At 41.6% G+C, this 15,012-nt stretch overlaps 1 protein-coding gene and 1 long non-coding RNA gene across 6 annotated transcripts in view; one reads left to right on the forward strand and one right to left on the reverse strand.

Annotated features, from left to right (window-relative positions):
• The window catches only part of LOC309542326, a 257,491-nt gene that overhangs the window by 241,276 nt on the left and 1,203 nt on the right, over window positions 1–15,012 (forward strand). The window contains exon 2 of the long non-coding RNA XR_014224203.1: window positions 11,432–11,620. This is a non-coding gene — a long non-coding RNA (uncharacterized lncRNA). The remainder of the gene's footprint in view (window positions 1–11,431; window positions 11,621–15,012) is intronic.
• The window catches only part of LOC309542278 (uncharacterized protein C12orf50 homolog), a 21,305-nt gene continuing 6,293 nt past the window's right edge, over window positions 1–15,012 (reverse strand). For 3 of the 5 annotated variants that reach the window (XM_082241016.1, XM_082241019.1, XM_082241017.1), the window contains 11 exons: window positions 14,606–14,725; window positions 13,020–13,143; window positions 10,486–10,644; window positions 9,823–9,900; window positions 9,617–9,730; window positions 7,317–7,427; window positions 7,084–7,191; window positions 4,565–4,672; window positions 4,148–4,351; window positions 2,342–2,431; window positions 1–234 (listed from right to left, as the gene is read on the reverse strand). In XM_082241016.1, coding sequence (XP_082097142.1) covers window positions 209–234; window positions 2,342–2,431; window positions 4,148–4,351; window positions 4,565–4,672; window positions 7,084–7,191; window positions 7,317–7,427; window positions 9,617–9,730; window positions 9,823–9,900; window positions 10,486–10,644; window positions 13,020–13,143; window positions 14,606–14,725 — 1,242 coding nt within the window. In that variant the 3' untranslated portion in view covers window positions 1–208. Of the gene's footprint in view, window positions 235–2,340; window positions 2,432–4,147; window positions 4,352–4,564; window positions 4,673–7,083; window positions 7,192–7,316; window positions 7,428–9,616; window positions 9,731–9,822; window positions 9,901–10,485; window positions 10,645–13,019; window positions 13,144–14,605; window positions 14,726–15,012 lie in introns of those variants that run through there. The other 2 variants (XM_082241018.1, XM_082241020.1) reach the window with 2 other exon arrangements.

Raw genomic sequence — 15,012 nt, forward strand, 5'->3', positions numbered from 1 at the left:
CCTTGTTTACATATTTTTAATACGTATGTTTTAGCCTCTCTGTACTTCCTGCTTTTTGAGTGTTAAATTTTGTCACCTTTGCATCTGCAGTTTTATTCCTTGATAACCGTATCATTTGAATTTTCACTTTTGTTTCCCTTATGATGGCAGTAAGATCAGAATTTCACTTCTTTTTTGCCCTTCCCTCTCCTTCAAATCTGCTTCCACTTTATCTGCTCCCATTTCTTCTGGGCTCTGAAATGAAGATACACACACAATTTGAAAACACAGGCACCCAAAATGTGAAGTTTACAGAATCAAAGTGTTCCACAACAGAGATGCTGTAAACCACTGACTACAATAATATATGGAACTGGGACTATAACTGACATGAAACGGAGCCTCAATAAATTAAAAAAAATGGAAATAATCTAATTATAGTTGCCAGAGTTTAAAAGTCCATCTATCAGCACCCTGGACAACAGTCTTGGGTACACTTCCTCTGCACAATACAAACTGTTGTCCTAGGGCATGCCTTGAAGGCACTTGAGGTTATTACTTTACAAAAGCCAAACATCATCTGGGTCTGGTTGGTGCCTGGATGGGTCAATTACTGGGAACCATGTGTACATCTCCTTGGATTCCTTGATGGAAGGAAGATGGGATATAAAAGTAAGAAAATAAGATAAAAACAGATAATACTTGGAAGCAGGCCTCAATGAAAAAGAACTTCAGGAACAAGTTCCTCCAAGCAGAATTCATATTCTACTGTGTATGGCTATTTCACATGAAAGTATAATACATATTAATAAAATTCCTATCTTGCCCTCCCTCCTTCAGGAGCTCAGAGCAGCAACCAACAAAACAATGCAATTAAAAACAAAATAAAACAGTCACATATCCTTACAGCTAATAATTTCAACACTGCCAGAAACAGCATCTTACAGCTGTCAAATGCTTGGGTGAACAGGAATGTTTTTCAATTCCTTCCAAAAGTTACTAAGCACCCAAAAATTTAGTATAATACAGTAACAGATAATACATTATTATAATAAATAAAAACACACTAAAATCAGGCAGAAACGACTGGAAACTAAACTTCAAACCAAACAAACAAAAAGAAAGCTGGACAAATAAATGGCTGGCACTGAAATGGCTGTAACATGATTTTAACATTGGCACCAGTCATATTCCTTTAAGAAAGGAATTCCACAGATGGAGACGCCAACAAGAAGGTTTTATTCCTCATTGACACATAGCAAAGTTTACCCAACAAACACAAATGAAGAAGAGCCTCATCTCAAGATGTTAATACATGGGCAGGACCGTTCCATTTTCAGACCACCATCTAGATAGAGCGGGGATAGCCAGCCTGGTACCATCCAGCTGTTGTTGATTCCAACTCCCATCCACTCCAGTCAGCATGGCCATTGGGGTAAGGAAAGATGAGAGATGTAGTCCACAACATCTGGCACCACATTGGCAACCCTGGGCTGGATTTAGGCAAAAGTACAGATTGACGCAAGTTATCATTTTGCATATCTGACTGCCACATGTCATCTGTACCCTCTGTTACTCAGGACATCATCACACTTCCCCCTCCCTTTGTGGTTCTGGTATGTTGGTTCAGCTTATCGGATCCCCTCCCAGCCCAACTTCAATCCCATATATCTCATTATAGTTTCCTATCAGACTATATGCTAGACTGGGAGCAATGACGATGGCACAGTCAGTGGAAATGTGTGCAAATGTGAAAGGGCAGCAAGGAAACTCAGGATACCCTTCTAGAAGGCACAGGTGAAGTTTCCAAGAAGCCCAAAACAGGTGAAGGGGACTATGCTGGGAATGGAGGTCAGTGGGATAAAAAAAAGGGGGGTGGCTGCATAACTACAGTACCAGGAGCTCTGAGGGATCTTTCACATAAAAAACACCATATAATCTTGATATTTCTGAGATCAGTATTATCTAGTAAAGGACAGAAATGGGTGGGATAACCTCCCATGTAGCCAACACGCAACTGGAGAGAGAAAACTGTCATCTGCATCCAAGCCCAGTTACTATGTGAGAGTAACAACTGAGAAAAGCAGTAAGGGATGTCCTGAGTCAGTTTGTCTAAATAACACAAGTTTAAAGAACAAATCTCAGATGTCAACACTTTTCCTTCTTATCCCGAGTGTCTCTGGGGCACAAGTGCATAGGCTCCAACACTAAACAGATTTCGTGAGTTCTCCCCTCCTATCCACTAGCAATATACAAAGATAAAGTAATCTACATAATAAGATACTAGCTCTTTAGAAATGTTCCCCACTTTCTAATTTTCTTTCATTTTTAGCAAATACCTTCATATTGGCATTGTAAATACCTGAATGCATTTTTTCCGCTTTAGTATATACTTTAGTATGTGGGCTTCTTTTTCGCCAAGCTGGTATATTATATGCTGAAGTGCACCTCTCTGTAAAGAAAAATACAGTTTGATTTACATTTTCAGCAATAATTATAATCATATTCTGCCAATCTAGTTACACACACACACACACACAGAGAGAGAGAGAGAGAGAGAGAGAGATATTTAGCCATGATGTTACCTGACATCACATAAATCATAGATCACTTCGAAAAGCATATTAACCCCAAGGGAGAATGCATTCCATTTTCAACCTGGGAACATGAACTAGATTTTGGGAGAGGGAAAGCTTAACACATATGGGTGGCAGGACCAGTAAATACTTCCTTAAAAGAAGGTGTAATTCCATTGGCTGTTTGGGACTTTTCAACCCTTTAATTAACCCAACAACTCCTACGCCAAATTCACTAATCTTACAGAAGTGCTATTGGGACTCCAAGTATTCTTGGATGAAACCAATTATTTAGATCTGTTCTAATATTCGATTTGGACTGGAACTGCTTTAATTGTCCTGGTGGTTGACTTCCATTAGGAAACAGACAGGAGGAAGATGGTTGTTGATTGTCCAGGTCCTAGCAATAGTGCTTAATAGCAATGACCATGATATACTTCTAGATCACCTGCCTGGAAAAGAACTCATAGGACATTGGACTCCAAAGATACTACAAAGTTCCATCTTATTTCCCACGCTATTTAACATCCATGTGAAAGTTTTGGGTGAGGTAATTCAGATGATACCCAAACCTCTCACTCATTTCTTTTTTATTTCTTTTTTTTACTGAGGTTTAATATAACAAAACAAGAAGAACTACTGCAAAATGACAAAATATCAAACCACACAGAGAATTAACCAAACAAGTTTCTGAGCATAACGTAAGGCTTAGAGGTCGCAATACTTCAAGACAAAATTTAAACTAGAGGAACTCATTGTCTGATTTTTATGACATTCTCACTACAAAATTGGCAGAGTTGGGACAGATTTATAAGAAAACAAACAAGCAAACAAACAAAATAAACATTAAGAAGGATAAAGACAAAAGGAGAAGAATTAGACCGTCCAAACCATTCTTGCCACATCTGACAACAAATTATCTCTATTTGTATCTGAACTGAATAAAACCCCACCAAATTGCAGCAAAATCTTGTGGCTGTGCTTTTACCTTGTAATAAACATAAATTATAAGTTGCTGTTTTTTCTTCAGAAATAGCTATTGACCAGACAGAGACATTACAAACAGACAGTTTAGAAGGTTAAAAAAATCAAGTTCTTATATATAACCTTACAAACAATAGATGAGACTGATAGGTAAAAGAACAGTCAACAGTAAACAGTATGGTAAGCCCTGAATTTATGTGGGGTTTATGTTCTGGAGATCATACCTATAACTAGTCAAAACACAACTGGGTGCAAGGGCAGGCCAAACTCTTATCCCCTGGATGCTGACCCACTATCTGCCTCCTATTTATGCTGAATGCACACAAGTTAAATGTGCTCAAGCTGCGGGCTCATTGTACATAAAGCTACCTTAAAATCTTGAGAAAATGGGAGGGGAAACTTTTCCTTTTTTAAAAAAGAAAGCAGTGTTGGCCACGAGGCGAACCTGCTGAGGGAAAGCATTCCACATTCAGGGCGCCACAATGGTAAAAGCTCTCTCTGTAAGACAGTCTTTTGTTTAAGTCAAATTTGGTATAACAGAACACAAACTTAATAACACAGGCAAACTTCCATGCTAGGAGGAGGGGTCTATGAGACTATGTGCTCACCTGCAGCCAAATTCATCTTGGATTCTTTGGTTGCACCAATTTTACCATAAGTCAGATTGGGTGACCTTGCAGCTGCTGGAGAACTCAAGGAAATACTTCTCCCGCTGGCTCTCTGAGAAGGAACATAAGAAGCATTCTCAGCACTCTTGCTTTGATCATTTTGTTGGCAATACCCTTTACCTTTAGGGTTTGAAGTATGCATTGCTGCAAGAAATAATACGATAATCAATATTTTCCCCAGACTTGTAAGAAGCTACTGAGTGCTGCTCAACATATAGGGCAATGGACAGGGACATGAAATTCAAATATGGAGCTCGCCCCTTTTAAGAGATTGCCTCTGATGTTGAAGCAGGACCAAATGAGCCGATTGGCCCTGTGTGACTTTTTCGACCTACTAAAAACTGTTTTTCAAAATACCTTTTGCTGTCAACGGGAGAGGGAGGTTTTTGGGTTCCTCAGAAATCCATTTCTTTTTCTTCACTCCTTTAAAATGATGCTTCTTTATGCTTTCAGCATGACTCGTAGCTAAAGAGAAGAAAAAAATGACAACAGGATTTTGCCTCTCAGTTCTAGGGCGTTGAGAAAAGAGGTGGATTCCCAGGGTTGCTTCATGCATTCACTGAGGATTCAGTAAGGGGGGGGGGCATGGTAAAGGCCAACATTGCTGTATTCATGACTTGGAATGTGATCCAAAAATGACCAGCAGATAGCCTTACATGCATAAGTATGGTTTTAACAATCCTCCCTTTCTCCTCCCATTTTTTTGTGCAGTATAAATTGGCCATGTGTGTGTAGCACACCTAACACCTGAACTGTTCCCTCATTTACCTGCTACTCAATCTATGTGAGGATGCAGGTGGTCCTGTGGTCTAAACCACAGAGCCTAGGACTTGCGGATCAAAAGGTTGGTGGTTCGAATCCCCGCGACAGGGTGAGCTCCCGTTGCTTGGTCCCAGCTCCTGCCAACCTAGAAGTTTGAAAGCACGTCAAGTGCAAATAGATAAATAGGTACCACTCCGGCAGTAAGGGAAACGGTGTTTCCATGCACTGCTCTGGTTCGCTAGAAGCGGCTTAGTCGTGCTGGCCACATGACCCGGAAGCTGGCTCCCTCAGCCAGTAAAGCGAGATGAGCGCCACAACCCCAGAGTCGGGCACGACTGGACCTAATGGTCAGGGGTCCCTTTACCTTTACCAATCTATGTGAACCAGTGCACAGATGCAACACAATATAGATTTTCCCCGCCGCCATTCCAGTGCATTATTACGGGAGGCAGCTGGACTGAAGCAGCTGAAAGGAGCTGTCCACCCATACAGAGAGGGGACACAAAGAATAATTCCATGTATTAAAATGAGGTGGTTGGCATTTTATGCAACTAGATGCCTGTTGTGGAGGTCAATTGTGTGGGATGTAAACACAGGAGCAGTCAATGACAACATTCCTAGAGTGTACATGTTAGAACATGGGGAGGGATGTCTGTCCAGCAAGCAGCTAAACTTCCTGGGGACGGACTTCCTCCGCATGTGACCAGAAGTGGGTGTGGCCTCACCTGTGCAGGTAATGACAAAAGCACAGGGCAGGCAGCCATTTCTCTCTCTCTGCCATTTTCCTCATTTCCGATGAGGAAGCATGTAAAGATGCCCTCTTGGCTCTCAGCCAAGAGAGGAGATAAGGTCTATCTTGCAACAAGATAGATTCTAAATATATGTAACCTTTTTAAGCCTGTCTGCCTTCTGGGATCATGCTGTGAACAGAACGTGAGTAAACTCTCTTATACTTTTATAAAAACTGTGTCGTGTCTTGTATTTTAAGAGGGAACAAAGGGGAAATTACCAGAGTAATTATTATAGAGGTTCTAGCGAACCTGTGCACACGTTACCGTTGTGAACTTGAAAGGGAATGTCTATAAACTTTGCTGATATTTTGGGAACTTGTTAGCACAAGTTGGATAAGGATATAATTAGTCAATATATCCTCTCCTGCACCCCAGAACATTCCCACAAATAATGGAGATGTTTATGGTGCTCTTGCGCTGGCAGCCAGGGGCATCAGAGGTGGGCACCACGGGGTATCTGTTGAAGCTCCTGCCCTACCAGGTAATGTATCATTGGTGCCCTGATTCTGCTGCTGCAACCATTTGGTATTGTTGCCTGTTTTTACCTGTTGCGTCCAAGTGAGTGAGAAGTGACTGGCATAATAAGAAGGGACAGCAGTCTTGGCTTACCTAGCGCACACACACACACACACAGACTGGGCATTGGTGAACATTGGGCATGGAGGGATAGGGCAAGTGAATGGGCAACTCCAATGAAAATGTGGGACTGTTCAGTAAAGGGGATTCCCTGATCTTGCCTAGCCACCTCCCTCCCCTCCATAAAAGAACCCCCCAGTGCTTCCCCCACCTACAGAATGTCTGAGTTTGAGGAAGTATCATGCTGTCAAACAAGGGTATATCCAGGTTAACACAGAAGCATCTTTGGTGGCTGTGATAATTGGCGTTATGTGAAAAGTCCAGCTGATTATTTCACACATTTAAATGTGTCGTGAAACTGAGCCCGCTATCTAATACTTCTCAGCACGGGCCCCTTTTAGACTCTTGGGAAGTTGCAATGGTTCACTGCATCACAGAACAGTAAAAGTGATCACAGTAATTAATTGGATGATCCTGCCAAAGCTGAACTCCGTAACAAGCTTGTGTTGGCACCAAAGAGAATAGACAGAATGAGCTGTAGCTGGGGGTGGGGTGGGGAATGAACCGAGTGTTAACTCCGATAAGGAAATGAAATTAACCACCAGTACAGTTGAATTCCCTGGCACAAATTATAGAAAAATCATGCAGGCAGCTTGTGCAGATGCATTTGCAAACTGCAAAAAAGAAGAAACACATATCTTTCCAATTCCCCCCTCCCCCAAAAGACGATACATGAGCTCTGAATACCTTTAATGTTTGAACACTTTAGCATGGCAAATTCTTTTTCTCCACTGAATGCTTTGCTTTGTATCCCTGCAACAAATATATTTCTTTGTGGCAAATAGCAATCACCTCCTACAAAGAGAGACAAAAAAATAAATAAATCGCAGAACTTGTATTTGTATTTTAGTTTCCACTGTCATTTGATTGTCATGTAGATCATAAGAATTTAAATAGTCAATTACGTTTGAAGTAATTACCTCCATTTTCAAAGGCACTAAGATCAGATCGAGAGCTACAATCTAATGATGCCGTTATCTCCGTTTGCCTTTCTGCAATATTAAACTTTGATGGAACTGCAACGCCATCACCTAAAAGGGCAAGAGACAGAATCGTTGAACTTACTAAACTTATTTTAATAGTAGGAAATGTCCATGGCATAGGTATTACCATAGCATTAGTCAAACTGCTGTTCTGTTAACTTCAGCTTTCCCATCTGCAAAATGGGGATCATAATATTATAAGAATCTAATAAGGATTGCTGAGATGGCATTTGTAAAGTGTTTTGAGCACTTGGAAGATAAATAAGGCTGGTAAATAAGACACCAAAGTTATCAGCCTGCACATTTAAAACAACAACAACAACCTAGACTGCATTTCCATGCTGGGCTACCATGGAAATACAGGCATATTAGCAAGCTATTTTATTATATATATCTTCTAGCATATGGGTTGGTTGAAGATGAGCAGGGCAATCCACCTCGCCTTCCAGCAACCCATTCAATTGCCTACTTGGAATTCCTAGTCAACTATGGTGACCAAGGTGTTCCAATTTTCATCTTTTCTGAGTATGTGTGTGTGAAAAGATAATTTTTCCTTTTCTGCAGATTCATCCCTTCTCTTCTCTTCTCTTCCTTAGAAGCACATCTTCCACTGCACATCTGTGGACATGTTTAGAGACACGCATGGTAACAAATCTCTCTCTCTCTTCCAGTTCCTTAGAAGCCACAGTTTACTGTGCCACTATACTTAGATCCCTCCTTCTTGGTCTCCCTGCCCTCCCTGTGTGAAGTCACTAAATCGCTGCAGTGGTACCTCTGGTTATGAACTTAATTTGTTTGGAAGTCCGTTCTTAAGCTGAAACTGCTCTTATCCTGAGGTACGCTTTCGCTAATGGGGTCTGCCTCTGGTGCGCAATTTCTGTTTGCATCCTGGGGCAAAGTTCGCAACCAGGAGCAGCTACTTCCGGGTTAGCGGAGCTCGTACCCTGAAGCGTTCGTAACCAGAGGTACCACTGTATGTTGTTATTCCCCAAGTAGTCTGCAGATTAAACACATCTATCCCAACCAAATGTGGCAACAGATAATGCACAGCAGTTGACAGAAAAACACAGTTTTACAAATCAAAACAGATTATTCCTCAAGCAGCTTTTTTGAGAGGGTCACTGTTAAACACACCTCCAACGAAAGGAGAGTGACTGAAGCAGGCTTTTTAGGTTTACAGTTATTAAAGGCTTATTCAAAATATAAAGTCACAGTGTGGTGCCTCTTTAGATTCAGTGGGGTCCACTCTGAAGTCAACATACTGATGAATCAGCAAAATAAATCAGTGAAACTAAATTGAGCCTTCCACTAAATATTTTCTCCCTAAATTGACTGGGCCAATTTAATGATTTCTTCATTTTTGTCCAAATTACTGTTTCTCATCAGCACTTCCTAAATATTATTATTCCTGAGTTCTCTTATTTTAAGCATGGATTACATGAGATATTACGGATTCTTTTTTCCTGACTGCTCCTTTAAAAAACCTACTGGGGAAAACCCTGGGGTCACTAATGGCAGAATAATTTGCCCATTTACAGTGAGCAATGACTTCAATCTCTATCTAATAAAAAGAAATCATATAAAAATATACATTTTTCTCACTTTATTAATTTCCTTTACATGACCAGTATTGTTTTTATTTATTTTGTTGAAAACATTCCAGGGTGGTTTACAACTTAGTAAAAACAGTCCATTAAATCTGAATAAGCACTAGCTATATGTTTGTTGACACTCTCAGAGAACTCATTAGAGTTAGTAAGTTAGTAAGACAGGACTTGTGGGATGCGGGTGGCACTGTGGGTTAAACCACTGAGCCTCTTGGGCTTGCTGATCAGAAGGTCAGCGGTTCGAATCCCCGCAACGGGGTGAGCTCCCATTGCTTGGTCCCTGCTCCTGCCAACCTAGCAGTTCGAAAGCATGTCAAAGTGCAAGTAGATAAATAAGGACTGCTCTGGTGGGAAGGTAAACGGCATTTCCGTGTGCTGCTCTGGTTTGCCAGAAGCGGCTTAGTCATGCTGGCCACATGACCAGGCTGCTGTACGCCTGCTCCCTCAGCCTATAGAGCGAGATGAGCGTACAACCCCAGAGTCAGCCACGACTGGACCTAATGGTCAGGGGTCCCTTTACCTTTACTAAGACAGGACTTGCCCTTGCAGAACCCATCTTGGCTGTGCTTCAGCAAAGCTTGTTCTCCTATATGAAAAATAAAATAGAAGTTCTATTGCTCAAGTCCTTGCCTTCTTGTAAATCTCTGCCAGTTTCCATGGTTTTCAAGAGCTCATTCTCCAGCACCAAAGGTATGTTTTTTGTTAAGTGGTTTTCCTGAGAAGTCTGAATTCTGTAGTATTCTCCTGTTTCACCCCAAGGAAGACAAAATGGGGGCAGTTACCAGAGTGATATCAGCTGAAAAGTGAGATAAGAGAATCAGAAATCACATTCTTACCAGATTTATAACACATTTCCTTTATTGCCTTTTCTTCTTCTATGTCTTCTGGTGTCTTAGACAGTAAATAAGAGGCATCTGTAGGGACCGAATTTCACAGAGCTTACTAAGCAAAGACCTTGCCGGATATCTTCTTGTACCATGTAAAGCAAAACTTAACTGCAATTGCATTCATAGTACAAATTGCAATATAATTATTTACTGGTGGGGTTCTTCAACTGAGCTGTATTCTTGAGAATTTTTTCAATATTCTGGATAAAATAATATGATTGCTTAACATTCTATTTTGTTATTAATAAAAGTTAGAATCCTCAATTCAGCTGTAATTTATTTTAGGAATAATATTAAATTTGCAATAGAAGTTGCAATAGGCCAACTTCTATTATCAAACAGGGTTGGTCATTTATGAAATATATTAACATTACTTCGGGATACATATGGGTAGGTAAAGTCTAAAACATTTTTTCTTTGTATTTGTTAAAAGATTGAAGTCACATTGCTTGGGATGGGAGCTTTTAAATACTATTACAGTTATCACAAAAACGCTTAAAAAACCTCTAATATAATGTTATATGAGATCCTATTTTGTAAACTTTTTCTAGGTAGATTCAAATTGCTAGAAACATTGAACAAGCACACAAAAATGTCTGGCAAAGTATTTACATTTCTCCTCCTGTTCTTCTTCGTCATCGTCCTCAAGATTGATGGTAATAATCAGTGGAGGATGGATAGGTCTTAATGTGTTTTCTTGACCTTTTGTGGAATCTTGATTTGGGGCAGGAGGTAAAATCCCTTCCTGAACTTCCCTTTGCAATGTAGAATCTATAGGAAGGAACTTAAATTTCAGTATAAAACTTTGAGTAAAACTTTGAAGTCCTCATCATACTTAACTCACTCATAAAAGCCAAGACAGTGGTTTGGTTTTGCTCTTAGACACATATGCAGCGGAAACATATTACAACTTGGGCCATCACCTAACTAACCATATCATAGTTGATTAATTGTATGAATCCTACACAGAGCATTGATTCATATGCCTACTATTCTGTTGACTTCACTCCTATGCTAGTGTGCAGAGGATTGCAGCCTATTAACTGATTAATTAAGGTTGCAACCCTATGCACACTTACTTGGGAACAAGCCCAATCAAATTCAGTAGGTTTTTTATTTATTATTTTGATTTCAAGACCACCCTTCACCGTTCATGATCCTAGAGCAGGGTACAACATAAGACCCCAGTACTATCAAAACACAAGTGAAAGCATATATCACAATTGAAACCTCAAATACAAATATGCAACCTTTGCAACACAGTAGGCACAAACCCATAATCTCACAGCTGGCCATATCAATTTACCTCTGTTGACATGAGGTGGGCCTAGACTTAAGAGTGTGCCTTCAAATGAATACAACAATGGTGCCATCACACTCATGTTAATCACTTCCTTTGCTACCTCTAGAGCAGAGTTTCCGAAACTTGTGTCTCCAACTGTTTTTGGACTGCAATTCCCATCATCCCTGACCACTAGTCCTGATAGCTAGGGGTGATGGGAGTCGTAGTCCAAAAACAGCTGGAGACCCAAGGTTGGGAAACCCTGGTACTGTATAGACAATTCTATGCCCTCTGCCATTACAGTAGTACCTCTGGTTAAGTACTTAATTCGTTCCGGAGGTCCGTACTTAACCTGAAACTGTTCTTAACCTGAAGCACCACTTTAGCTAATGGGGCCTCCTGCTGCCGCCGCACCACCGGAGCACGATTTCTGTTCTCATCCTGAAGCAAAGTTCTTAACCCAAGGTACTATTTCTGGGTTAGTGGAGTCTGTAACCTGAAGTGTATGTAACCCGAGGTACCACTGTATCATAGCTTTTTTGGGGAAGGGGCTTTTATTCCACACATTTCCTCTCCAATCAGAGTTAGTTCAGAGAAAATATATTTCTTCTGAGCAGGAAATGCATGTGGAATCCATCAAGAGTGGAATGGAAATGCACATGCATTTTGCAAGAAAGATACACGACAGAATTCAATCTGTGGATCTTTCCTGCAATATTCAAGCTGATTCTCCCCACCCCACCCCTGCTCATTCTAATACAATGCTTTCCACATGTATTCTTCCATATACAAACATATTAAATTGGAACCATATTCTTGTGTTTGAATATAAAATGTAACATTCATTCTTCAATGGAACATGTACACTTACACTTTAAAAAAATAAACAAACAGAAGATCCTGAAGTTATGCAGTATGTAAAATATTGTGCTTGAATTCCTCAATAGCACAGATACAGACACTGGCAGCACTGCAACTGCCAGCCACCTCTCCCCCTCCTCCCAGGATTATCTGTGGTGCTGCTGTAATGGGCTGGCTGGAAGCAAAGGGGTTGCTTGGCTCCAATTGGCCCCTGGTGGTCACCATGGTTTCCCCCCCCCCTTAATGCAGTGTCTGGTTGTCAGGTCCAGCACCTGTATTACTGTGGGGATGGCAAGGTAGGGCCGTAATGACAGAAGGATGGCATTGGCGGGGGGCAGCAACTCAAGTCCATGTTTGGGGGTGGTACAGGTGACATTATGCTGAGGGTCCACTCAGCCTGGTGCCTGCCCTGTTCTTATCCATATGGTTGGGCCATTAATATGTTGCCCCATTTGCCTTGTATTCTAGACATTCTACTAGTGATCTACTAGTGATGCCATCCATCTCTAGTTCAGACAGCTGCTCTAGAAGGATACATGGTCAATGGTATCAAAAGCCACTGAGAGGTCGAGAAGAATTAACAGGGACATGTTTCCCCTTTCTCTCTCTCGACAGAGGTCATCACCAAAGCAGTTTCTGCACCAAAACCAGACCTAAACCCCGATTGAAATGGATCCAGAAAATTAGTTTTTTCCAAAAGTGCCTGGATCTGTTCTGCCACCACTTACTCCAGAACCTTGCTCAGGAAAGGGAGATTAGCAACCGGCCAGTAATTAGTTAGGTATTCCAAATCCAGGGAAGGTTGTACCACTGCCTCCTTCAAGAATGTTAATCTTGAAAACACTGACCTCATTCTGATCGGTTAGGCAACAGCCCAGAGTATTTCAGTGTGTAAAAGACAGTGTCCTTCTACAGTGATGTCCTTAATATTTTAAGACTAGACTCTACTCTAGAACATTTATATTTCAGTTTTCCGAATATGTAAAAAAAAAATTGTACTCACCATTACTAGGTGGCAAAAAAAGTCCATTTATGTTACGAGGTTTCCGGTGATGGAAGACACAACTGATTCTCACACAGCCCAATGGCTGTGTCTCCCAGAAACATGAAATGCTGTTGTATTTTTGCTATGGAAAAAAGAAAAAAAAGGTGGTTCCATATTTAATGATTACAAAACACTAAAGCGGGTCATGGCTGGAACACTGGAATCCATAAAATTAGACAGTGAAGAGCAATGGCTGAGAAGTCAGAGGCGGCTCTGTCCCTTATACTTTGCAGCGGCGTAGCGTGAGTTGTCAGCACCCGGGGCAACGCAAGTAATTTGCGCCCCCTAACCCGGGGCAAGGCAAGTAATTTGCGCCCCCCCGCTGCCGCCCAAACGACGCCGCTTGCCCGGAGGAGGAGGGGGGCAGAGAGGCGAGGAAAATGCAACGGCCCAGCAGCTGCAGCAGCACCGGCGGAGGCGGGGCTGTGAGGAGGGGCTGCCTGGCGCGTCCTCTGCGGCGAGCGCTGAGAGCCGCTGCCTGCCGGGCGCCTTCAGCCCGGACGCACGCACAGCTCGTCGGTTCCGCGAGACATGCGGCTCCGCTACAGCCTGCGCCCGAGGCTCTTTGGCGACTCCGGAGGCAGCGAGCGCCCCCCCCCCAGATGTTGCGCCCGGTGCGGCCGGCACCCCTGGCACCCCCCACGCTACGCCACTGATACTTTGCAATGGAAACTTGCAGAGACATCAATAAAAGATGTGTGAGAATGTGATCTTATTGAAAATGATTTGGCTGATTTCCCTACCCAATCAGCTATCAAAAGAGAATCAGGCTTCTGGTTCTTTATACATTACACATTTTCTGTTGAATCTAAAGGTACGCTTCCAATCACAGGAGTTGTGTGAGGAAAGTAAAGCTCAATCCAAATTTATTGTTCTACTTGTGTAGAATACGAGCACTTGAACATTTGCATTATAACATATTGAGCTCTTCCACTTTTGCAGAGCACTGCTAGTGGCTTTATCTTGTGAACCACCCTGAGACCTTTGGGTGAACGGTGGAATATACATCTAATAAATAAACAATAAAGTGAAATAAATATTTCCCTTCTGCCCATTTCCTTGGGTTCCAACCCATATGTGGTATCAGAGAGGAGGATGTTCCCCTGCCCAGCTTCCTTTTAATCGACTTAAAGCGCAAAAACAAGTTGCCACTAAATTTAAGAAGACTCAAGATTTGACTAAAAAGCTCATTTTTCTCCTCTATATTCACTGCAGTATAAAAACATTCTATTCTCGCAGTGCAAAGAAGAGCGTTATGGGAACATAAAGCTGTAATAAAGTACAGATGAAGGGATCCTTAAAATTCAGTGAATTCGTTCAGCTTTTCAAGTGGGGTAGAAGGTGTGAACCAGTTCTATCTTTAGGTGATAAAATGATGTTTGACTATTTCCAAAGCTGATATCTGGGCGTCACAGGAACATCATGCATCTTAACTGTGAAACTTAAGATGTCATATCTGCAGCAGCAGAGGCGAGAGACAGCCAATAAATGCTTATAATAGATCTCTTCACAAGAGAACACTTCAAAGCGCTTGCCGTTTCTACCTGTATTTCCATATGTCTAAATTTGCAAAGTTGATGGGAACATCTCCCCTCTCTCCATAATGAGCACACGGTGTCACTGCCAATGGCTTTTTCACAGTGACGGAATCGGCACTTTGATCCCTGAACAGAGAAGAGAGAGAGGTTGGAAAATTCGGCCAGGCAGCATTTCTTTTAGTGTTCTTTAGGCTGCCCTTCAGTTTCCAAAAACTCTAGCGTGGATCACAAACAAACAATTAAAAATACAATAAAACTCCAGTCAGAGAACCAGCAGAAAGGCAGCAGTGCAATAAAACCAAGCTGAACTAATAAAATAACAAATAAGATTGGATTATATCAGATTATGTGACATGCCAGAAGGCCTGAACAAATGAAAAGCACTTTTTGCCTGGCACTAGAGATACATCAGA

Source organism: Podarcis vaucheri (genome assembly GCF_965113315.1).
Source record: "Podarcis vaucheri genome assembly, chromosome: 10".
Taxonomy (NCBI): Eukaryota; Metazoa; Chordata; class Lepidosauria; order Squamata; family Lacertidae; genus Podarcis; species Podarcis vaucheri.